At 43.4% G+C, this 21253-nt stretch overlaps 1 protein-coding gene across 1 annotated transcript in view; it reads right to left on the reverse strand.

Annotated features, from left to right (window-relative positions):
* Positions 1-16157: 16157 nt before the first annotated feature.
* LOC144798409 (lens fiber membrane intrinsic protein-like) overlaps positions 16158-21253 on the reverse strand; it is a 47515-nt gene continuing 42419 nt past the window's right edge. Inside the window, exon 4 of the mRNA XM_078669272.1 lies at positions 16158-16830. Within this exon, the coding sequence (XP_078525398.1) occupies positions 16763-16830 (68 nt within the window). The 3' untranslated portion in view covers positions 16158-16762. The remainder of the gene's footprint in view (positions 16831-21253) is intronic.

Consider the following 21253-nt stretch of genomic DNA (forward strand, 5'->3'; position numbering starts at 1 on the left):
TCCACAGTGCACTGAAACATTTAACTCGGCCTGGCCACCCAGCAGACTGTTATTTACCGTGGGCGTTTAAGTGCTGGAGGATGCTTTTCCTGGCTGGGTAACTCTGCTGCTATTTTCAGAAGATCTACCACACCTGCTCCATGGACCACCCAGAGAACTGCAGCAAAGGACATTTGATGCAATCAATTTTCAAAGTATGCCCTGCTGTATGATTGGATTGGAATTCAAGTCTCCATATTTAGAGTTTCCATAAGTGTGTTATTAAATGACAAGGACTTTAGGGATTGATATATCTTTTGCCACTTATATATCTCCCATTGAGGTAAATATGCACCAATAGTGTTATGGCCCGGCAATTCTGTGTTACTAGCTTTGTCACCTATACATATGGGCTCCCTTTCCCCATGGGTCCTCCATATGTATATGTTTTGCTGGGTGCAGTTCCCAAAAGACCAGTGGACTGGTCGTGATTGTTTTAAATGTTCTATATGTTTGTCATTGTTGTGAGTTTGCAAGATGTCATTTATATATGTTGTGTGTCTTATGCATGTTTTTTATATGTTAGTCACAGCCCTGATGAAGTTCAGCATGGTCTGAACGAAATGCGTTGGATGTAATCCGTGGCTGTTTTTATGACTGAAAAACAAAAACAATTTGGAATAAAGGAGAAAATCAACATATAACAAAGAAGTTTAGACTCGTTTTTGGGTGCACCATCTTGTGGTCTATCTTTGAGTATTTCTGTTTAACAGAAGTGTCAAGCAATGGCTGACACTTTGGATGTAGTTCATCATACTTTTGAATTGAAGGGAACTGTGTAGAGATGCGGCTTACCTAGGGTCCGCCATTGCAAATGTTGATCATACAAACTATTCCATTCCATCAACTGTGCAAAATCCCTAACTTTTCAGGGATGCTGAGTGCTGAAGAAGACCTCTTGTTTACATTCACTGCTGGCTTTGGAAGTCATACTGCTTAATAAAGAGATCAGCCATACAACGCCAACCAGAGATGCTTTACCTTACTGTCACTGACAACTTTGGGATGTATGACATTACAACGCATGCATTTACATCGCATGCCTTTACAACGTAAGTATTACAACGCAGTCCATTACAACGCATAGTGCTTTGGGGTGCTGGATAGTGAATAGTTTAATTTACTATTCCAACTCCAGTCCCCGTGGACACTAGGGAAGGTTATTGGATAATAAATTAACCTATTCCCTATCCTAGAGCGCCCCCCAGAGCAATGCGTTGTAATAGTTTGCGTTGTAATGGTTGCGTTGTAAAGGCTCTGCGATGTAAAAGTTGCGTTGTAAGTGTTGTTCACCGACAACTTTGATATATGATGCTTGGTGTCAACCTGGCTTCTGCCCAGCAGTAGCAATAGCATTGTTAACTTAGTTCCCCCAGGATACTCCATCCGGCACAAGAAATGCTAGAGGCTAAGCGCACTACGGTGGCCATTATTCATAAAAGCTTCGTGAGTATTAGTCTTCATCATTACCCTATGAGCATTCAGATTACGAATGCCTGACAGTAACCAATCAGCTACTCGTACAACACTCAAATGTCTATCTACTTTGTTATTGCTGTCCAGACCATAATCTGTACAAACTTCAAAACGTGTTTGACCTACTAGGAGGACTTTCCTCACTCACTCACACATCCCTTTCACAGCAAAGTGAACTTTAATCTTTTTTTAGACGTAAACTCAGTTCAACCTAGGTAAGGGTTACATCTCCTCCCTTATAGTTATGGGACTTAATGAAATGGCCTGGGAACTTACACGTATGAAAGAACATACCTCCTTCCATCTTCCTAAACGCAACAACTCAGTAACTGAGTAACTAAAGGCCAGTCTCCAAGATGACTTTGGCCCATTTACTGAACCACAACTTGAGGACTTTCAAGTACCCCATAGCAAAGCCTTTGAAAATTTCAACAGCGGCTTACACAACATACTTACGTTATTGTCAATTTTTACCAATCCAGCTCGGACACTTTTTGGTAGAATTGTTATGTAGGGCAAAGAACTTTCAGAAGATTGGAAACTAAGGGATAGAAATATAAATGTACACTTTCCAAAATATGTTACCTTTTTATATTCAAGATAACAACCAGATGTGTAATGTAGGCCAACGATCACTTCTAATATCTGCTGTCAGGCTGGATCTCCTTAGCCAGAAACACCACAGAAAACACCTCTGTTGAATCTTCAGGATATCCCTAAAAATGTATTTATGCAAAGGTAATGTAAGCCACTCTATTAAGAGCCATTCGGGTAGTGAGAGCAAAAGGTATGTAATAATCCAATTGATTAATCAACTTGGAGAGAGAAGTCAACAATTCTGAAGTTTTTTTTTGCTTTTTGCATTGGTGTTGGTGGGCAGTATATTTTAGGCCAGATGATTGTCAACTGGTTGTTAGGGCTTTAACCTTACTGTGGTTCCTAAGTTTTGTATCTTTTAGCCAGAGGAAATTCTCCACCAAGAATAGGTGTGTTCAAAGCATGAGGAGGTCTGGATTGGTTCACAGAGCCTTCTCCCAGATGGAGTTAAATTGATGCAAAGCAAACACAAGGAGATTATGGACGGAGCGCTGAAACTTTTCAGACACTCACCCCCAGTCCCAGATCTGGGTTGAATCCATCATCGTTCTTTAGCTCACTTCGCCACCTCAGTTCAGATCCAGCTATATGCAAATCAGTCTTGACCCTGTGCCTCATGGAAACAGTCCATGCCGAACTGCCATGCCAGGTCTTCCCTGAACCGGAAACAAGCATCCTGGGACCGGTTTCTGGGTAACACCTTTCTCATCAGCCAGGCTAGCTTGAATCCAGTGGCAATGTGAGTAAGGGACCCACGTATGTGCATACCCTGCCAACTTAGGGCGAACAAAGCAAACACAAGGAGATGATGGACGGAGTGCTGAAATGTTTCAGCGCTTCGTCCATCATTGCCTTGTGTTTGGTTAAATTGATGCATCCATGGAAGAGGATGCGGGTTGATCAATAACCTGGACCATGGGGAAATATAGATCCAGCAAAACGAATGGGTTGTAGGAACAAGCATTGCAGTATATCTTGTTGCTCCTTTTGCATGGTGGAGCCCAATCATTCAAAACTTTGGCAGTATTTATAAGTCTATATGTCGTGCAAAAAAATCATTGTTCAATTTAGATAAAAAGAAGTGATTTGAAGTGAATTGAATGGAATCAAGAGAAAGTCAGAAAATCAGTGAGGAGCAGAGAGAGTTACAGAAGAAATATCCAGTGAAAATTAAAGGAGATTTGATTGAACAAGAAAATGCACCTCTTTGGAATATCCTTTAGTGCGACCAGACACACCATCAACTCATTAATTACCTTCAGAAAAACACTATGCTATAGTTTTTTTAAGGCCAAGATACTTATATCTGTCTGAAAATGAATGACATTATTTGATGGTGTTGCTAACGTTTACTCCTACACCTGCAGTCCAGATGGAAACATTCACCTTCTCTCATGCAAAAAAAAACACTGGTAGTCCTTCGAAATTCTAATAATGCCTGTTGAGCGAAATATGGAGTGCCCATTATTACGTGATATAGGAATAGAATCCACAAAATTCCGTGAACATCTAAGGATGTTCAATAACTTTTGCCTGTTGAAAGTTAACAAACTTATGCAAAGGTAACTGCAAATCACCTAGTAGCTGAAGATGTTATACACATAACCCAGGCTGAGAGGCACACTCCACAGACAAATAAAGGGGCTGAAAGACTCATCCTGAATCTGCCAACATAAGACGTTAAGCAAGGGTAGGCTATCAACTAGCCAATCATGCTACAGGGACAAAGCAAGATAAAATGCTGAATGCTTCGAGATGCTAACAACGGCCTAGAAGATTATCTGCTCGCAGTTAATGTTGTGTGAGATCTGCATTATTTGCTTTCGTGTAATTATGTCAAATTTTGGGAAAAGAACGCAAAATTGCAACTAATTATGGAGAATTGCGAATCCGTCATTTAGCACTATATTTTATCGCAAAATGAGCCTCCATGTCAAATTTGACTCAGGGATGAATTTCACGATAAAAAGTTGCGCAAAAAACACAAGTGCCACAAACAATAGCTACTTGTGTTCTTAATGTTCCCGCAGTTGCCACACAGTAGGGACTGAGGGGTGCCCCTCCACTATGAATAAGCCTGCCCCCCCCCACACTGCGGGGGCCTTTGTTACGCCCCTGCTCCTGTGCTATAATTTTGCTGCGAACAGCAGAGTAATTGCCAGATGTGGAATAAATTGTGGCATTCGCCATAACAAGTGCATTGTAACATTTTTGAATTCACCCAAATTATGCAGCACAAGTCAAATGTTTCCTGGGCCTAACAGCAGTGCAAAATGAAACTAGAAGCTACCAGCTGCCAAGTACAAGGTCATCGGTCAAACCCTGGATGTTGAAAGAGGTTGGAAGAGGCTGACCTTGAAAGTAGAGTCAAACAGGACATGTCGGGTGTATGAACAGGAGCACAAAGATAAGAGATGAACTTTATTTATAGACAGCCTTAAATATGAGGAAACAAGGGACGCCTCATTAGTGCCCTCAAAATCAGTGACGTCACAAAGTTTGAAGACGAAAATAAAAAACATATCCTGTTGGTGAAAAAAGCTGTATTTTCAGCAGAGGCAACATCATATGTGTTTTACTAAAACTGAATTGAACAAGCATTGGCAAAGCCAATAGGTCTTGCCAATGCAAGAGATATTGACTTTGCCAATGTGTTTTTAGCCATGCACAGCGGCGTGGCTGATGTTCAACATGACTAAAAGTTAGTGGCATAGAGGAGAGCAACATGGAGTGGAGTATAATGGCGCAGAGTGGAGTAGAGTGTTGTAGAGTGGAGTTGCATAGATTAACGTAGAGTAGAGTGGACTGGCATAGAGTGCTTTGGCGCAGAGTGTTGCAGAATATAGTGGCATATGGTGCAGTGGTGTATAATGCAGCGGCATCGAATTTTGTGACGTACAATGCAACCTCATAGGATGCAGTGGCATAGAGTTCAGTAGTGCAGAATAAAGTGCAGTGATGTGGTGTACGGGGATGTATGACGTTACAACGCAGGCTATTACAACGCCTGCCTTTACAACGCGGTTTTTACATCGCATACCATTACCACGCATAGCGCTTTTGGGTGTTGGATAGTGAATAGTTTAATTTACTATTCCAACTCCAGTCCCCGTGGACACTAGGGAAGGTTATTGGATAGTAAATTAACCTATTCCCTATCCTAGAGCGCCCCCCAGCGCAATGCGTTGTAATAGTTTGCGTTGTAATGACCGCGTTGTAATGGTAGTGCGTTGTAAAAGTTTCATTGTAAGTGATGTTTACCGGTGTACGGTAGTGCAGAGTAGAGTCCAGTGGCGAAGAGTGCAGAGGCGTAGAGTGCAGTGGCATGGATTGATTTGGTGTAGAGTGGTGTACAGTGGAGTGGCATAGAGTAGAGTGGACTGATGTAGAGTGCAGCGGCATAGAATTCAGCAGCATACAATGCAGCATGGTAGAATGCAGTGGCATAAATTGGAGTGGTGCATAGTAAAGTGCAGCGGTATTGAGTGCAGTGGTGCATAATAGAGTGTCATAGAGTGCAGTGGCATAGAATACTGAAGAATAGAGTGCAGCGATGCAGCGAACAGTAGAGTGGCATCGAGTAGAGTGGCATGGAGTGCAGTGGTGTAGAGTAGGCTGGCATTGAATGCAGTTGCATATAGTGGTCCATAGTAAAGTACAGAGGCGTGGAGTGGTGTAGAGTGCAGTGGAATAGAATACAGCATTGCAAGTAGAGTGGCATGGAGTTCAGTGGAGTAGACTGCAGTGGTAGGGAGGGATGTATAGTGCATTGGCATAGAGTGCAGTGGTGCTGTGTACAGTGGTGCAGAATAGAGCACAGTGACGAGTGCAGTGGTGTTGTGTACAGTAGTGCAGAATATAGTGCAGTGGCGTAGAGTGCAGAAGCGTAGCGTGCAGTGGAATAGAGTGCAGTAGAGTAGAGAATGTTGCAGTTGGGTAGAGTGGTGTATAGTAGAGTGGAGTGGAGTAGAGTGGACTGGTGTAGAGTGCATTGGCATAGAGTGCAGTGGCATAGAATTCAGCTGCATACAATACAGCATTGTTGAATGCAGTGGCGTAAATTAGAGTGGTGCATAGTAGAGTGCAATGGCGCTGAGTTCAGTGGTTCAGAGTAGAGTGCTATGGAGTGCAGTTGTGCAGAGTACAGTAGAGTGGCATAGTGTAGAGTGGCGTAGAATGCAGTAGTGTAGAGTGGTGCAGAGTAGACTGGCATACAGTGCAGTGGTGTATAGTGGCGTAGAGTAGAGTACCGTGGTGTGGAGTAGCGTAGAGTGTAGTGGCATAGAGTGCTGCAGAGTGCAGTAGCATAGAGTTCAGTGGCGGAGAGTGCAGTGTTGCAAAGAAGAGCCTCAGAGTGCAGTGGTGTAGATTGGGGCAGGTTAATTGGCATAAAGTGCAGTACCCTAGAGTAAAGTGGCATAGAAAGCAGTGACATAGACTATATTGGTGCAGAGTAGGGTGCAGTGGTGTAGAGTGCAGCGATGTAGAGTGCAGTTACGTAGAGTGCAGTGGTTTAGAGTAGAGTGGCATAGAGTGCAGAACATATAGTTGTGTGGTACAGAGTGGCATAGAGTGTAGTGGCATGTAGTGCAGTGGCACAGAGTAAATTGTTTCAGAATAGTGTGAAATGGCATTGAGTGGAGTGGTGCAGCGTAGAGTGCAGTGGTATAGAGTAGAGTGGCGTCGAGTAATGGCGTAAAGTGGTGTGTAGATTGTAGTAGCATAGAGTACAGTGGTGCAGAGTGACATGCAGTGAATTGGCATAGAGTGCAGGGTTGTAGAATGTAGTGTTGCAGAGTGGCAGAGAGTGGAGTGGGGTAGAGTGGAGTGGAGTTATGCTGAGTGTAGTGGTCAAGACTGGAGTGGTGTAGAGTGCAGTTGCAAAGAGTGCAGTGGTGTAGAGTTGAGTGGTGTTGAGTGCATTGGCATAGAGTAGAGTGGTACAGAGTAAGGAGGCGTAGAGTGAAGTGGGGAGAGTGGAGTGGTGCAGAGTGCCGAGTGGCATGGTGTAAAGTGGAGTGGTGCAGAGTAGAGTGCAGTAGCATGGGGTGTTGCAGAGTAGAGCGCAGTGACGTAAAGTGCAGTGGAGTAGAGTGCCGTAATGCAGAGTGGGCTAGAGTGCAGTGGTGCAGAGTGCAGTGGTGTGGTGTAAAGTGGAGTGGTGCAGAGTAGAGTGCAGCGACGTGGAGTGGCACACAGTAGAGTGGAGTGGCATAAAGTGGAGTAAGCATGGTGCGGTAGCAGACTGCCATTAGAGACAACACATTTTCAATTTAAATGACTGTTACATTTGCAGACGTAATGTTTTACTACTAAAAACTATACAGTGCACAAACTGTAATGTTTGTGCACCCAGTGTATTGTTTTGTTGTGATCAAATGTAAGTATGTATTTCCAACACACTTCAGAATTAACAAAAATGTGCTTCATTTGAGTTTTGCTAATATTGATATATTTTTAAATGCTTGCACAGTTCATTTAAATGTTGTTCCAACCTCCAGTATCCAGCAAGATTGTCACATAAATTCTCTCACTTTGAAGTCAGAGAAAGAAAAGTAAACACTGAGCTCCCTCAGAAGACAGATCCTGAGATTTGACCTCTGTCCTTGAATGCACAGCAAATGTGACAAGCTAAGTACCAGAATCAAAGGCCTATTTACAGAAAGGTGCACTCCTGGTACAATACAGGGAATGGTAGTATGAAAAGGCTTTCCTCCTTTGGAGGGACAAACTGAAGCAGCACAGCCTAAAGCAAATAACACCAGCAAATAGAAAGCCAGAAAATGTGTGCTATAAACCGCAAAGCCAATGGTAAGCAAAGGACAGCATGCATTCCCAGGAAAGCTCTCTGAGTGTCCCCAAAATGTCTTCCGCAAACCAGACTGATGCACTGTCTGGTAGGATTCGACCTAAAAATTGATGTTACTTTTACCTCATAAGTCTAAATCTGCAGAGTTTCTATTTTCTACGCCCCACACGGCATGCAAATACAGCATTATACACTGTAATAATATGAAAGTAATTGCATTGATTTGAATTGAATGGAATTCATAGAGGTGGCTAAATAAAGGGAAGAAAATGGAGACTTTGAGATTGAGATGAAAGAAAGAGGGAGGGAGAGCGAGAGAGGGTGGAGAGAGAGAGAGAGTGAGAAAGAGCGAGAGAGAGAGAGAACATTAGTGAAAATGAGATAGAGAGGGGCGTGATTGCAAAGGGAACCCCGGTGAAAGAGAGAGGTACAGAAGAGAGGGAAAGAGTGAAAGAAAGAAAGCGCAACCGAAAGAGGAAAAGTGAGAGGGAGAAAGGAGAGCGCAAGAGAGAGAGAGAGAGAGAGAGAGAGAGAGAGAGAGAGAGAGAGAGAGAGAGAGAGAGAGAGAGGAGAGAGAGAGAGAGAGAGAGAGAGAGAGAGGGAGAGAGAGAGAGAGAGTGAGAAAGAGCGAGAGAGAGAGAGAACATTAGTGAAAATGAGATAGAGAGGGGCGTGATTGCAAAGGGAACCCCGGTGAAAGAGAGAGGTACAGAAGAGAGGGAAAGAGTGAAAGAAAGAAAGCGCAACCGAAAGAGGAAAAGTGAGAGGGAGAAAGGAGAGCGCAAGAGAGAGAGAGAGAGAGAGAGAGAGAGAGAGAGAGAGAGAGAGAGAGAGAGAGAGAGAGAGAGAGAGAGAGAGAGAGAGAGAGAGAGAGAGAGAGAGAGAGAGAGAGAGAGAGGAGAGAGAGAGAGAGAGAGAGAGAGAGAGAGCGAGACTGAACGACGGAGAGAGAATTATCGGGCGACACCACCAGGAAAAGCCGAAAAGAAGGTGGCAAGAGAGAGGCAGGCTTGAAGATGTATAACGTCGGAAGAAATGAGCAGTGGGTGTATTCGGTAAGAGTGAATGAAAGAGGGAAAGACAGGTCCTGCCAAGGGAGTGACCAGGGCATGTGGGAGACGGCACCGGGGCTGAGCAGGAAAGACCAAGAAGCGAGGCGAGGGAGAGTCATTGCCGCAGATATTATGCAAATAGCACGTCAGGGTTGGGCGGGGAGTGATAACATATTGCCGGTCCCTGGGTGGTTCACACGCTCCCTGCCAGTCCCGTGGCTTTTCCCACAGCGCTATCACCCCTTAGATAGAGAACAATGCGCCAGCTGTGGGCACACATCCGGGCGGCCCTGCTCACGCGCCAGCCGCCACCTTTCGCTTGCATTTTTCACATTTCGAGCAGGCGTTCTCACCCCTCTGGCCCTGGGAGGCCTACCTGTCGCGGAGGTAGGATAGGCCTGCTAGACCAGATCCGCCCAAGAGTGGAGAAGGAATCCTGGGGCCAGGTGACTGAACACTGGACCGCTGCAGCGCAATTTTACAACCACGGCACACTGCTAAGAAAACATGTGCACCGACCGTTCTGTGCAAACATTCAATATTGTCTTTAGTATTTTCGGGCAAATGTTTTTTGCACCGGGAAGTCGGTGCAGATGTCAGTGTAAAATGCACCAAAACACAGTGACGGATGGAATGTTTGAATTAATCTCATCCACTGACAAATGCTCGGGCTGCATTCCAATCCATCGTTTTTTGCCCACCATGATGCCACCTTTGTTTGGAACCCTACCTGGGCTTTAAGTGGGCCGGGTCTCACCGGTGCTAAGCACCAGCAGTTTTTTAAAGGGGGCCTCGAAGCGGGTCTCTATCAGGCCCTGTTTTTTTCCGGATTGCAGTGACAGAAGGCACATGATGTGCGCTGCTCACTTCTCACTAGCGGAGAACTTATGGCATGACGTCATGCCAGGGGAGCGCTGTAGGGGAAGGGAAATCCTTTAAAGAGTAATTTTCTCTCCTGATTTCCCTTCTCTTTTTGAAACTCAGGAGCAGCAACATTGTGGTGGTGTCACCTGGGCTTTAAGAGAAAGCTTTTTCAATATTATATACAACAAGCCATAGTCGCTGCTTAATTATCTCATGCAACTAACAACCATTGACAAAGCAAATAGCCCAGACTTCTTATAGGTATGATGTTACTTGTTGTATCATATATCTGGATGCAATGACAGAAACAACAAAATACAAGTCGGGTGGCACACTATAAGCACAGATTTTTAGCTTACGTGTTTTAAGCCACGCCCTTAATTACGTTGACCACACCCCTTTGAGAGACCCCCAGTTTTTTCATCTCACTTAAAGTCCTGACCCCTACCATATGCATAATAATCTTGACCTTGTTCCTCATGGGGATAGTCCAGCCCGAACGGACAGGCCATGTCCTCCATGAACCAGAACACAAGCAACCCAATACGGTATCACCCCAGTAGGGCTCATCAGCCGGGAATTGCTTGCTTCCTCTGTATACGTTAGTGTACAATGCACAGCACTTGTGCAAAGTTTATGTAGTGTCAATTCAGCCTCCATTGTCAGAGATTTTTGCTGCTGAGATGATCTACTTTTAAAAACATTTAGGGGCATATTTACTAAAAGTTCATGCACTGCAGGGCAACAAGCAAAGTTGCTGCTCTGCCCTGCGTTATGTTAACGGGAGAGACCCACGCAGACACCCTTCCACCATGGTGCAAGGGAAGGCCAGGATTGCTTTTGTGCACATAAGGACACCTTCCTGCACAAAAACAAGAGACAATTTCCTGGTTCTACGTGCGATGCAGAATGCATCAAGCATAGAAAGAGAAAGTAAGTAGGAAAAACAAACATGTTTCTCCTGGTTACACCATGGTTGGGGTGTTGCCATTTTGCCGCAATCCTAGGTTGGCTATTTTTCAGTAAATTTGGATTGTGTCAAATTCCAAGGGGGGATGCTTGGGCACGCTCATGCTACACTCATGATCATTGTGGGAAAGACCTACAGAAATTCTCAACAGCCAGGCGAAGGATGATCAGTAGGAGCCAATACCTAAGTGGGAAGGAAGCACAACAGAAGACATGGAAGCAGCCTGCCTAACTAGCGAGGAAGGTAAGGAGTGTGAGACAGAGGATGGACAAACAAAAGAAACATGTAGGGAGAGGTAGGCTTAGTGATGACTTGCTAAGCAGCAGTCTTAAGACTTAGCAAAGCACACAAATGCCAGGCAAAAATTAGCTGTGTTTGGCGCCCTTTTGTGCAGGTGAGCTCAAATTAGCCTGCAAGTGAAGGTCAGAAATGCAGAAACTTTTACCTATTGCACAAAGGTTTGACTGCTAACCTACGCCTACATTGTGATCCTTCTATTTTCTACAGGTTACATATACTTCGGTGACGCACTAGAACTTTCTTTCTCTTGATCCCGACATGCAAATGCTATTGCTTCACCTTGGTCAGCTGGACCCAGAAAGGATTGATTTTCTGTCATGCAAACTAAGCAAATATCCAACAACAGAAGGCCTTCTGGCAATACTGATTTTGCCTAAGGGTTTTTACAATTTCTTTCTTCTGGATTGATTTAAGGGTATCAGTCCAGGACCGACTGAGATAACTAAAGACCATGGGGGGGAAATACAAATGTCTTGCATCATCAACCAAGCAGAATTTCCATCATTTAATTTAAATCATGCGGGGTGGGAATGACTATTCTCTGATCCTTTTCTTCTGAGAAGCAAGAGTGAGTTTCTCCCATCATGATGGAAGTATTTCCAGTCCTTGGAATCTCGCGCTCAAAGGCAAGATTTAGGTAGCGGTGGGAGTAGCTCTTCTAGAGTCATCTTGTATGTAGCTGTTGATTTTTGTTGCACAATAGATAGAGAAGATTCCCTTCTTCTGCTTCCAGGCTTTTTCTCAAAATCCAATAGACCCATAACATTTTTGAAAAAGCAATCTGGTTTGTCATTGGTAGGTGGTCTACATCTCTAATCATAATCCCTAAAACTTTGATACGCTCTACAATATTACTTTCACAACAGAGTGATGAAAATCCTGTTTTATGATCAGGATCCGTGCATGTAAACCTCTCCAGGCATTCCTTGCAGATGAAAATCCAAAATGGATCAGAATGCTCTAGTAACTTTCCTATTTTACTACCATTCCACCCACCTCAAACCAGTTCAGGCTACACAATTTGGTTGTAATTTCAGCTCCTCATGCTAGCTCCTTTTCAGGATGACACAGAGGGTACTAAGGACATTGAAGCATCTGAAATTAACCACTTTGATGAAAGAGCTATGGGACTAAAGGGCTAGTCACTAACATGTCCAGTCAGCGGGTCTCTGTCACCATCCCCCCTTCATGTCCTGATAATGTCTTGTGGTTTCATTGGTTTTTGTGATGGCCTTTGGTTTAGGCTATTGAGAATGTAAAGAGTAGTGAAAGGTGAGAGGCCTTCAGTCACACGTCTGAACACCACTATTTCATAAATTCCAAAATTAAATTAAGGAACTTAAGTCTGCAAACTGAATTTATCTTTTCAGATCAATATGTGGTACAATGTGCTTTTCATTGCAACCCTAACCACCATTCTTGAAATCAAAATTAAGAATTAATTCAGATTCAGCTCTATGAGACATAGGTTATGCATAAAATCTGCTACAGTCACTGGGACTGCAACAGGGGAACAAAGGCTCACTATTTCGGCACAGCGCATGGAGCTTCAGCCTCTTTGACAGCCTCAGACCTCAAAGAAAAAAAACAGAGAAACACATTACGCATCTTAAATTGCCTAGAAACACACAAATAAAATCATGGATTTAGGGTGCCCAAAAGGATTTGACCAAAGCCAAAATTCTGGTGTTCAATTAATGAGTCACAGTTGGTGCCAGTAGATAATGGACACACTTTAATAAAGACTAGTTACAGCTACAACCCGTCTCTTCAATTAAAAAAAAGAAACGCGGGGCATTACTAGTGTTGAAAATGGGCTGAAACTCATATTTGGTGCCCTTAGGGGATGCCAAGAAGTAGAGTCCCATACCTTTTGAGCAGCTTTAGGTCAAACTCTTCTAGTTGCGACAGAACCCGTGGGAACTGGGGCTGCCACTGAGTCCTCCAGTTACCCCAGCAATTTGGGAACTGGGGTAAAGGTTGGGGGGTGCCTTCAGTTTTTAACAGTAATTTGGGCAACACCTTAAGGGATATAACCAGTATAAACTGTTTCAGAAGATTTGGTATCGCCTGTCTTTAAAAACCACATTAAAGACAGCTTTTGAACCATTCAGGTATACTCTGTCTTATTAAATAAACCTATATTGAAACCTAAATTATGCCATCATTAGATGTTTTCTAAACTATAAAAAAGCCAAAAACTTCAAGAACTATGATGCAAGAAATCAAAATCTTTCATACATTTCATTATGTTTATTGTGTAACTTCTAGCTGTAGACTAAGAAATATCCGTACTTTAACTGACCTCCTGTGCTATTCTTTCATATTAATACTGGATCCCTCATGTAATCCCCTCTCCATAGATTTGACTCTAACAAACTCGAATGATTCTGCTGTTTTCTCTCTTGCTCTCAGAATTGAACAACATAGGGTAACAAACATATGGTCTAGAATTTCACTTCAATAATGATTTACGTTTTAGTGTCATGGGAGTCATTTACTCAGACATGTAATCATGTGGTATATTTTGGAAAAGGGGAATAACATCCCAAATTCATAATTTATGTTAGTTAATGTTACTGTAAGCATTAGCACTTCTTCACCAAAAAAGGAAATGGTAAAAATCTATGATTTTTACATGTTGATGTGTGCTCAATATCAAAACATATTTACTTTGAGTATGACTTATAAAACACAGGTAAGCTTCAGCAGAAAAAAATCAAGTACATGGTAAAAAATACCCTATTGTTAATACAAACTATACAGTCTTCTAATTCTAACAATATTGTATCTGTAGAACCTACAGAGAAATATTTTCATCTCCTTAGACAGAATTAGCAGCAAATAACAACGTTCTCCATTACAATCCAGCAGACTTGAGGCCTTCTCCAATAGAGAAATTATTTTTATTCGTAGACCCATATACCAGGGTCCGTCAAATAAAACATGTTTTCCAGTTTATGTATCATACAAACTAATTGGGGTCCTTATTCTATCTTGCTTCGAAAGGGTTGAATGAAAGAATGTAAAACTTCAATTCTGTCGATAGGACTTATTCATTCATAGCACAATTTCCTAGAAATAATTCTCCATGTTCCTAGTAGGTTACGGTATCAAATATCTGGCTGTGATACTTTCACTTATATTGCAAATCTCTTCAATAATGCTATTGAATAAATAACTTCTCCTACAATTGACACATCAGAGATAGTTCTGGAAAATCCAAATACAGTGGTATGCCTTTATCATGCAAGTTTTTCTAAATTTATATGAACCATGGAATTTTAAGGACTACATAGGAACTCATTATATAGGCCAAAATGATCTTTGACTGCAATTGGTCAAATCCAAACGTCTGGCGGTTTAAAATAGGAGGGGTTTATAATAGTGAATCACAACGAAGTGTCAAATCCACTTCTAGATGCACCGTTTCTTTATTTTTTTATTTCAGGATACATTTTATTGAGGTTTTACATGAGGAAAGTACAGATACAGTAAAATTGTGTTAATGTAAGTTGGAAAGGGAGATTCATTTATTGCTATAAGGAGTTAGTTTAAAAAATTCACATTTGTTTTAGATTTCTTGATTGTCGGAGCCATGTTCCATATCTTTGTAGACCAATGGCTTTGACTAAATATAAATTCGATGTTGGGTCACACTTCAATACTTCAGGTGAAAATATAGTAGTCCACGGTACTCTGACCAAATACTAATAATGGCCATTGCTAGGGGCAGACCAGCACAAAGAATGTGCAAACCCAAGGCCCAAAAGCTCCACAATAAGAGATTTGTGAGCAGCAGTGAGGATTCTTTTTCATATAGTGCTAAAAATAAAATGAATTTCTCAGAAACAAATCAAATTGTCATAGGTGTGAGGGGAGTTCAGGACCTACTAAATACAAACAGACTAGTATCAAGGGGATGGTTAAGGGGATAAATAACTAGTCTGAACAGCATGGCTATATTCTTTAAATATATTGTACCCACTACCCCAATGTGTTCCAATGATATTTTTATGTAGTGTTTCTTGATTTTCTTCTTGTTTTTTTATTTGGGTTCAGGGCACCTAAATCAATATAATTATTCAGAAAACCAAATTAAGAACCAACCCCCAGATGCATCAAGCATCCATTTTGCGATTCCTTATTAGCGAAAAATAAGGAATCGCTAATAAGGAATAGCAAAATGGTATGCAGGAAGAAATCACTTTAAAAATAGCGATTTCTTAAAATTCCTTAATTGTGATTCGCAAATTGCGAGTCGCAATTAAGGACTACCTCCCCATTCATTCCTATGGGCCTAGAGGCCCATAGGAATGAATGGGAAGAATTTTCAATTTGCGAATCGCAATTAGCGAATCGCAAAATGAGAATGCGATTTCAAGGGTGTCCAAAGGACACCCTGTTGTACCCCTGAAATGGATCTGTGCACATATGTTGCGCACACACATGCCCTTAGGGCATGTGTGTGCGCAACATGAAACTTTGAAAAATGCACTTTAGTGCATTTTTCAAAGTTTTTGCAAATTACCATGAAGTTCTACTTCATGGTAATTTGTGAGCCCTATTAGCGAAATCGCTATTTTTTAAACTATAATGCATTGCATTTAAGACATCTCAATTTGAGATTCCTTAAATGCAAGTAATCGCAATTTAGCGGATTCTCAATTTGCGATTTTTGCATTTGGTATGATGCATCCCACATGCAAAAATACCGGTCGCAAAGGGGCAGATTCTGAGAATCTGCCCCTTTGCGAGCGGTTTTTATCTTCATGCATCTGGCCCCAAGTGCCTCTGTCTAGAAATCAGCTACTGATATGAAGATGATTCATCTTCTCAGCCCAATTCTCTGGTGGATCCCACAAAGGAAATGCACAACAGAACATATGTAGTAAAAAGTGCTACAGCGGTCATCTGTCCCACTTACTGGATCACTCATGAATTGGTTTAGCCGTGTTTTGATTAACTATATCTGCTCCCTCTTCTCTTATGGCTCATCTTATATGCGATAGAGAAAACAAAGGACAATATTCACAATGAGACCTTGAAGTTGGATAGATGAGTTTTATTAAGACATGTTGATCATGAACACACGGTTATACTCAGTACCATACATATCTTCATTCTAGACCCTCCCGGAAGAGGGGAGGAGGAAAAGGATGTTTGATGAAGGACTCGGCAGGTCCATACGGGGCTAGACAGGCATCTAGATTTGTGCACAGGATGAGCCATTATTTTATAAATATATAAGTTTTATATTTGGTCCCAAGTCCTTGATAAAGGATTTGGTGTTGGTCTATGCAAGAGATAGGCCACTGTACTTGCTCTCTGCGATAAGTCAATTTCCTTAGGTGTCTCGAATTTGGAGCCAGTGAAGTCCTCTTCTGCTGAAAATTGAAATTCTGACGAACCAAGCACAATAGCACATTCCTGGTGCCTGTAGCTGTTGTTGCTTGCCTTGGCAAGGCATGGGAAGCCATGCTAAGATACCGGGTAGCCCTGATGTGGCCAATACAGAAATAGACAGTCTCTGAACTGGACCACAAAGCAGAGAAGATTTGGAGCTAAAGAGGCATCCTTTTATCCAGAGTCCAAATGTGACTGGCTGCTGGGAAGAGACTTTGGAATCTCTGGAACATGGTTGGTCGCACGACCTCACCCACTGACCGCATTTGCCGTGTCTTGGGATCCATTCCTTATGTAGGCACAGATGTGGAAAACACCTGTAGGAAGGAAAAGAAAAGAAACAAGAATGAATGGATGCAGACTTGATGCAAAGTTCCCCTCACATTGTAGAAAGACTAATGGACTTATTTAGAGTAGGGATGTGTGCAGCAATTTGTGAAGACTATGGTAAGACTTCCCATTAAGGACATTCGCCAGTAGAGGATTCCTCAGTGGAATAACCATCCTCTTGCTTTCAAGGTAATTCTCCTGTAGGATCCTCCTCAACTCCAGAAAACTGTAACAAAGGACTTAACAACTTCTGGCACAGAGCCGCAGATTTCAGTAACACCCGGAAAACCATTGTTCAGGCGTTGATAACATCACACTTAGATTACGCCAACGGCCTGTACATCGGACTCGCTTCTGGCCTCTGCCACCGGCTACAGACAGTCCAGAATGCGGCAGTCCAGCTGGTCTGTGGCATCTCCCTTCGAGAGCACATCTTGCCTCATCGGCGAAGACTTCACTGGTTACCAGTCCAAAAAAGGGCTGAATTTAAAGCCCTTACACTGGCACACCGTGCAATCAAAGGAGAGGGGTCAGCTTACCTCTCCTCCTGTCTCCGCCCCTACAGCAATGCCAGACTCCTCCGATCCAGCTCAAAAAACCTCCTGATTAACCCCAGATTTAAAACAGTACGCTCTGGGGGGAAAACCTTTCAGGTATGTGCTTCTTCTCTCTGGAACAAACTCCTGATCTCCATTCGGATGATTCAGGAAGAGCTACCTTTTCGCAGAGCATTGAAAACATTTCTCTTCTGCTAATTCCATCTAAGTAAGACCCAGCAAACACACAGAAGCGCCGGGACACCCCGTTGGGGTAGCTGCGCGCTATACAAAACACACTAAATAAATAAATAAATACATTTCCGGTTTCCACCCATCTTGCTTCAGACCCTCACCTTTTAACAATAAGTACCAGGATTTGGTTCTGTTCTCATGCAAACTGTAGAAATGAAATTTCCTAGCTGCATTGCTTGTTCTAAGTGCTCTGCAAACCGAGCCTAACAATATTTATTTATTTTTTAATATGCAATTTGCAATATTTTACAGGATAATAGAAATGTTGTCTGCTTTTACAAAAATGCATATTCATTGGTGATTGCAGATTTATATGCGAAATCTCCTTGTTCTACTGGGATAAACTTACCAACAAGCTACACAAATCTGCTCATGTCAACTGGTAGAACAGACACAAAAAAGAGCAAAGGTTGAGTACGAACTGAAAATCCATTGTATTTTTGGAGGTGGTGCCTTCTGCATGTGTGCATCAATTCATTCGTCTTGCACATGTCCGGTTCTGCTTGAGGTGTCGCATCGCTATATAAGTATACTAAGAAGACTCCTGTAGATTTGATATTGGACCTTAATGTATGGCTCAATGTCTAGATTAATTATATTGCTCCACCCAAACACCACCTCTGAAATATCAACTACCACTAAATCCTGAAGGTACATACATTTACGGAGGTATGGATTTACTATTTTTATATATATATATATATATATATATATATATATATATATATATATATATATATATATATATATATATATATATATATATGTTTATTGCTTGCAAAAAAAAGGAAACATAAACATACATAACAAATGGCAGGTATCAAGACATCATACTGTGGTTACTAGAGGCGAAACGCAAACAAGACAATCAGTAGCAAACAAATGGTAATGAATATTGTGTGCTGCCCTGTTATGCTTTTCATCCGAATAGTGGGGCCCAGGTCAGGGACCCTTCACATTAGTCTTCTAAACTTCCACCATGGGGACCAACTGTTCCCCCATTTTTGGGGCATCATCTGCTGCGATAGATCGTTTCTTCCACCAACGTGCACTCGTACATTTAGTTTTTCCATTCCGCCACCTCTAGGGCCTGACCCGCTCCCATTTCCTGGCTATGTTCTGTTTAGCCACTCCCAGTACCAGGGACAACCACAGATTACTCTACCTAGGGGGAGGATCATCTCCCAAATATTCAACATTTAGCAGTATCAGGTATTGTGTAGCCCTTTACGTTTCTCATGATCTCCCTGAGTGCCATCTACTATGGTCGTAGCCTTGGGCAGTTCCACAGCACGCCTGGAGGAAGGTACCCACTCCTCACACCCTCTAACACAGATGTTCATGGGGCACTTGTCCATGGAATGAAAGGCCATACATGAGTAGACGGGGCTTGCTTTAGCAGTCCCAAGTTGCTCTTCTATTAGGTAGTGTGGTTGAGCAGCATTAGGGTTTATCAGAGAGAAGTGTTATACAAGCAAATACACACAGTTGTCAATAAATGATGCACACAACTCAATAAGGAGATCAACACCAATTTAGTAAAATAACACATGTCTTGATATATGTCTAGGTACTGGAATCAATACGATCAGGTAAGTACGTTTTGCAAGTGAATTACGTTATGTTTAAAAAGTCAACAGTGCATTTTACAGAAGCTGCAATGTTATTCTATGGGTGGAAGAACAAGTACAGCAATTCAGGTAGAGTACAGCGACTTACTAGACCAATCTCTGGGACTTAAGGTGAGTATTGGGTAAGGTCCAAGGCACACCAGCAGGTCACCTCCAGAGGCACTAAGGCGGCCGGCTGCAGTGGTGCAATTCAGCATCGGGTATCCCATGTTAGTCAATGGGGATCGGTCTACGTGAAAAGAGGCTGCAGGTTTGGACTGGGAGGCCAGTCAGGCTGAACCTACCTGAGGGTTCAAGTCTTGCGATACTAGGGGATGTGGGGACACCAGTGGTCCTCTTCTCCGCGGCTGGGGCAGATGGGTGCAGAGGATTTTAGAGGTGTCAGATTTCTTCGCCCGGAAGCACTCGCAGTTGAGGTGGACTGCAAATCAAATCTGCAGACAACGTCGGGAGAGTTCACTAGGGGTGAAACCAAAGTGACTCGACTCTAGCTGGGGGGCTTGGGTGCAGTGGTGCTTGGTGGCATCAGTTTTGGTGGTTCCGGAGTCCTCCCAGTTCTTTTTTGGGTGCCTGCAGGATGCAAGAGAGCAGTTCTGTTGCTCAACGGGAGTCCCTGGGTCTTTGTTGAAGGCCGTCAGTCCTACCAGGCTTTGGAGGGCCAACAGCTTGCAGGATGAGATGACTTTGGCGCAATTCGACAGGGAAGAGCAGACAGGCTGGCAGGGCTGGTGCTAAGTGAGTTGCTCTTCTTCAGTCATCTCGCGTATCCGTGGGACGATGGCAAGTGACAGTTGGGCAGAGCGGAGGGGTCTTTTGGGAGCGTGTAATGAGAGGCGGTGGTTCAGGTATGCTGGTTCAGCGTTGTGTAGGGCCTTGAATGCGTGGGTGAGGAGCTTGAAGGTTATTCTATGGTCGACTGGGAGCCAGTGGAGTTCACACAGGTGTTGTGTAATGTGGCTGTGGTGGAGGATGTTCAGGACCACTCTGGCTGTGGTATTTTGGACGTTCTGGAGCTTCCGTAGGAGCTTCTGGGTGAAGCTAACGTAGGGTGCGTTGCCAGAGTCAAGTCTGCTGATGATGAGGGCGTGGGTGAATGTCTTTCTGGATTCGGAGCTGGCGGAATGTGTTGAAGCATAACGAGGAGACAGCGTTGATCTGGCAGTTCACTGTGAGCGAGGAGTACAGAATGATGCTGAGGTTTTGTTCGTGGTCTGTGGGTGGGGGTGAGGGTGGGTGTTACCAGTGCAGCGGGTAACAAGGAGTTGTTCCAAGCAGAGGGGGTGGATCCCAGGATGAGGACTTAAGTCTTGTCTGAGTTGAGCTTGAGGCAGCTGCCTCTCATCCAGGTGGCAACAGCTTTCATCTCTTCATGGAAGTTGTTCTTGGCAACTGTGTGTTCATTGGTGAGGGAGAGGATGAGCTGGGTGTCATCGATGTAGGAGACGGTGTTGAGTCCATGGTTCCTGAAGATGGCTGCAATGGGGCCATGTAGTCATTGAAGAGGGTGGGGCTCAGGGCGGCGCCGTGGGGCACTCCACAGCTGATCTCTGTAGGTTCTGAGAGGTTCAGTGTTAGTCTGACCCACTGTGTTCAGCCGATGAGGAAGGAGCAGATCCAGTCTTGGGTTTTGTCATGTACGGTGGCATCATGGAGTCTTGTGCTTAGGGTATGATGGGAGATGGTATTGAAGGCCGCCGAGAGGTCCAGGAGGATGAGGACTACAGTTTCGCCCTGGTTGAGGAGGGAGCGGATGTCATCGGTGACGGCAAGGAGGGTGGTCTTGGTGCTGTGGTTGCTTTGGAAACCAGATTGGGAGATGTCCAGGACATGGTTGGCTTCAATGAAATCACCAAGCTGGGCGATGATGGCTTTTTTGATGACTTTGGCTGGGAAGAGGAGCAGGGATATGCGCCTGAAGTTCTTGAGGCCCGTCAGGTCTCGAAGGCTTTTTCAGCAGGAGGTTGATCTTGGCATGCTTCCAGTCGTCA

Source organism: Lissotriton helveticus, chromosome 12 (genome assembly GCF_964261635.1).
Source record: "Lissotriton helveticus chromosome 12, aLisHel1.1, whole genome shotgun sequence".
In the NCBI taxonomy this organism is placed as follows: Eukaryota; Metazoa; Chordata; class Amphibia; order Caudata; family Salamandridae; genus Lissotriton; species Lissotriton helveticus.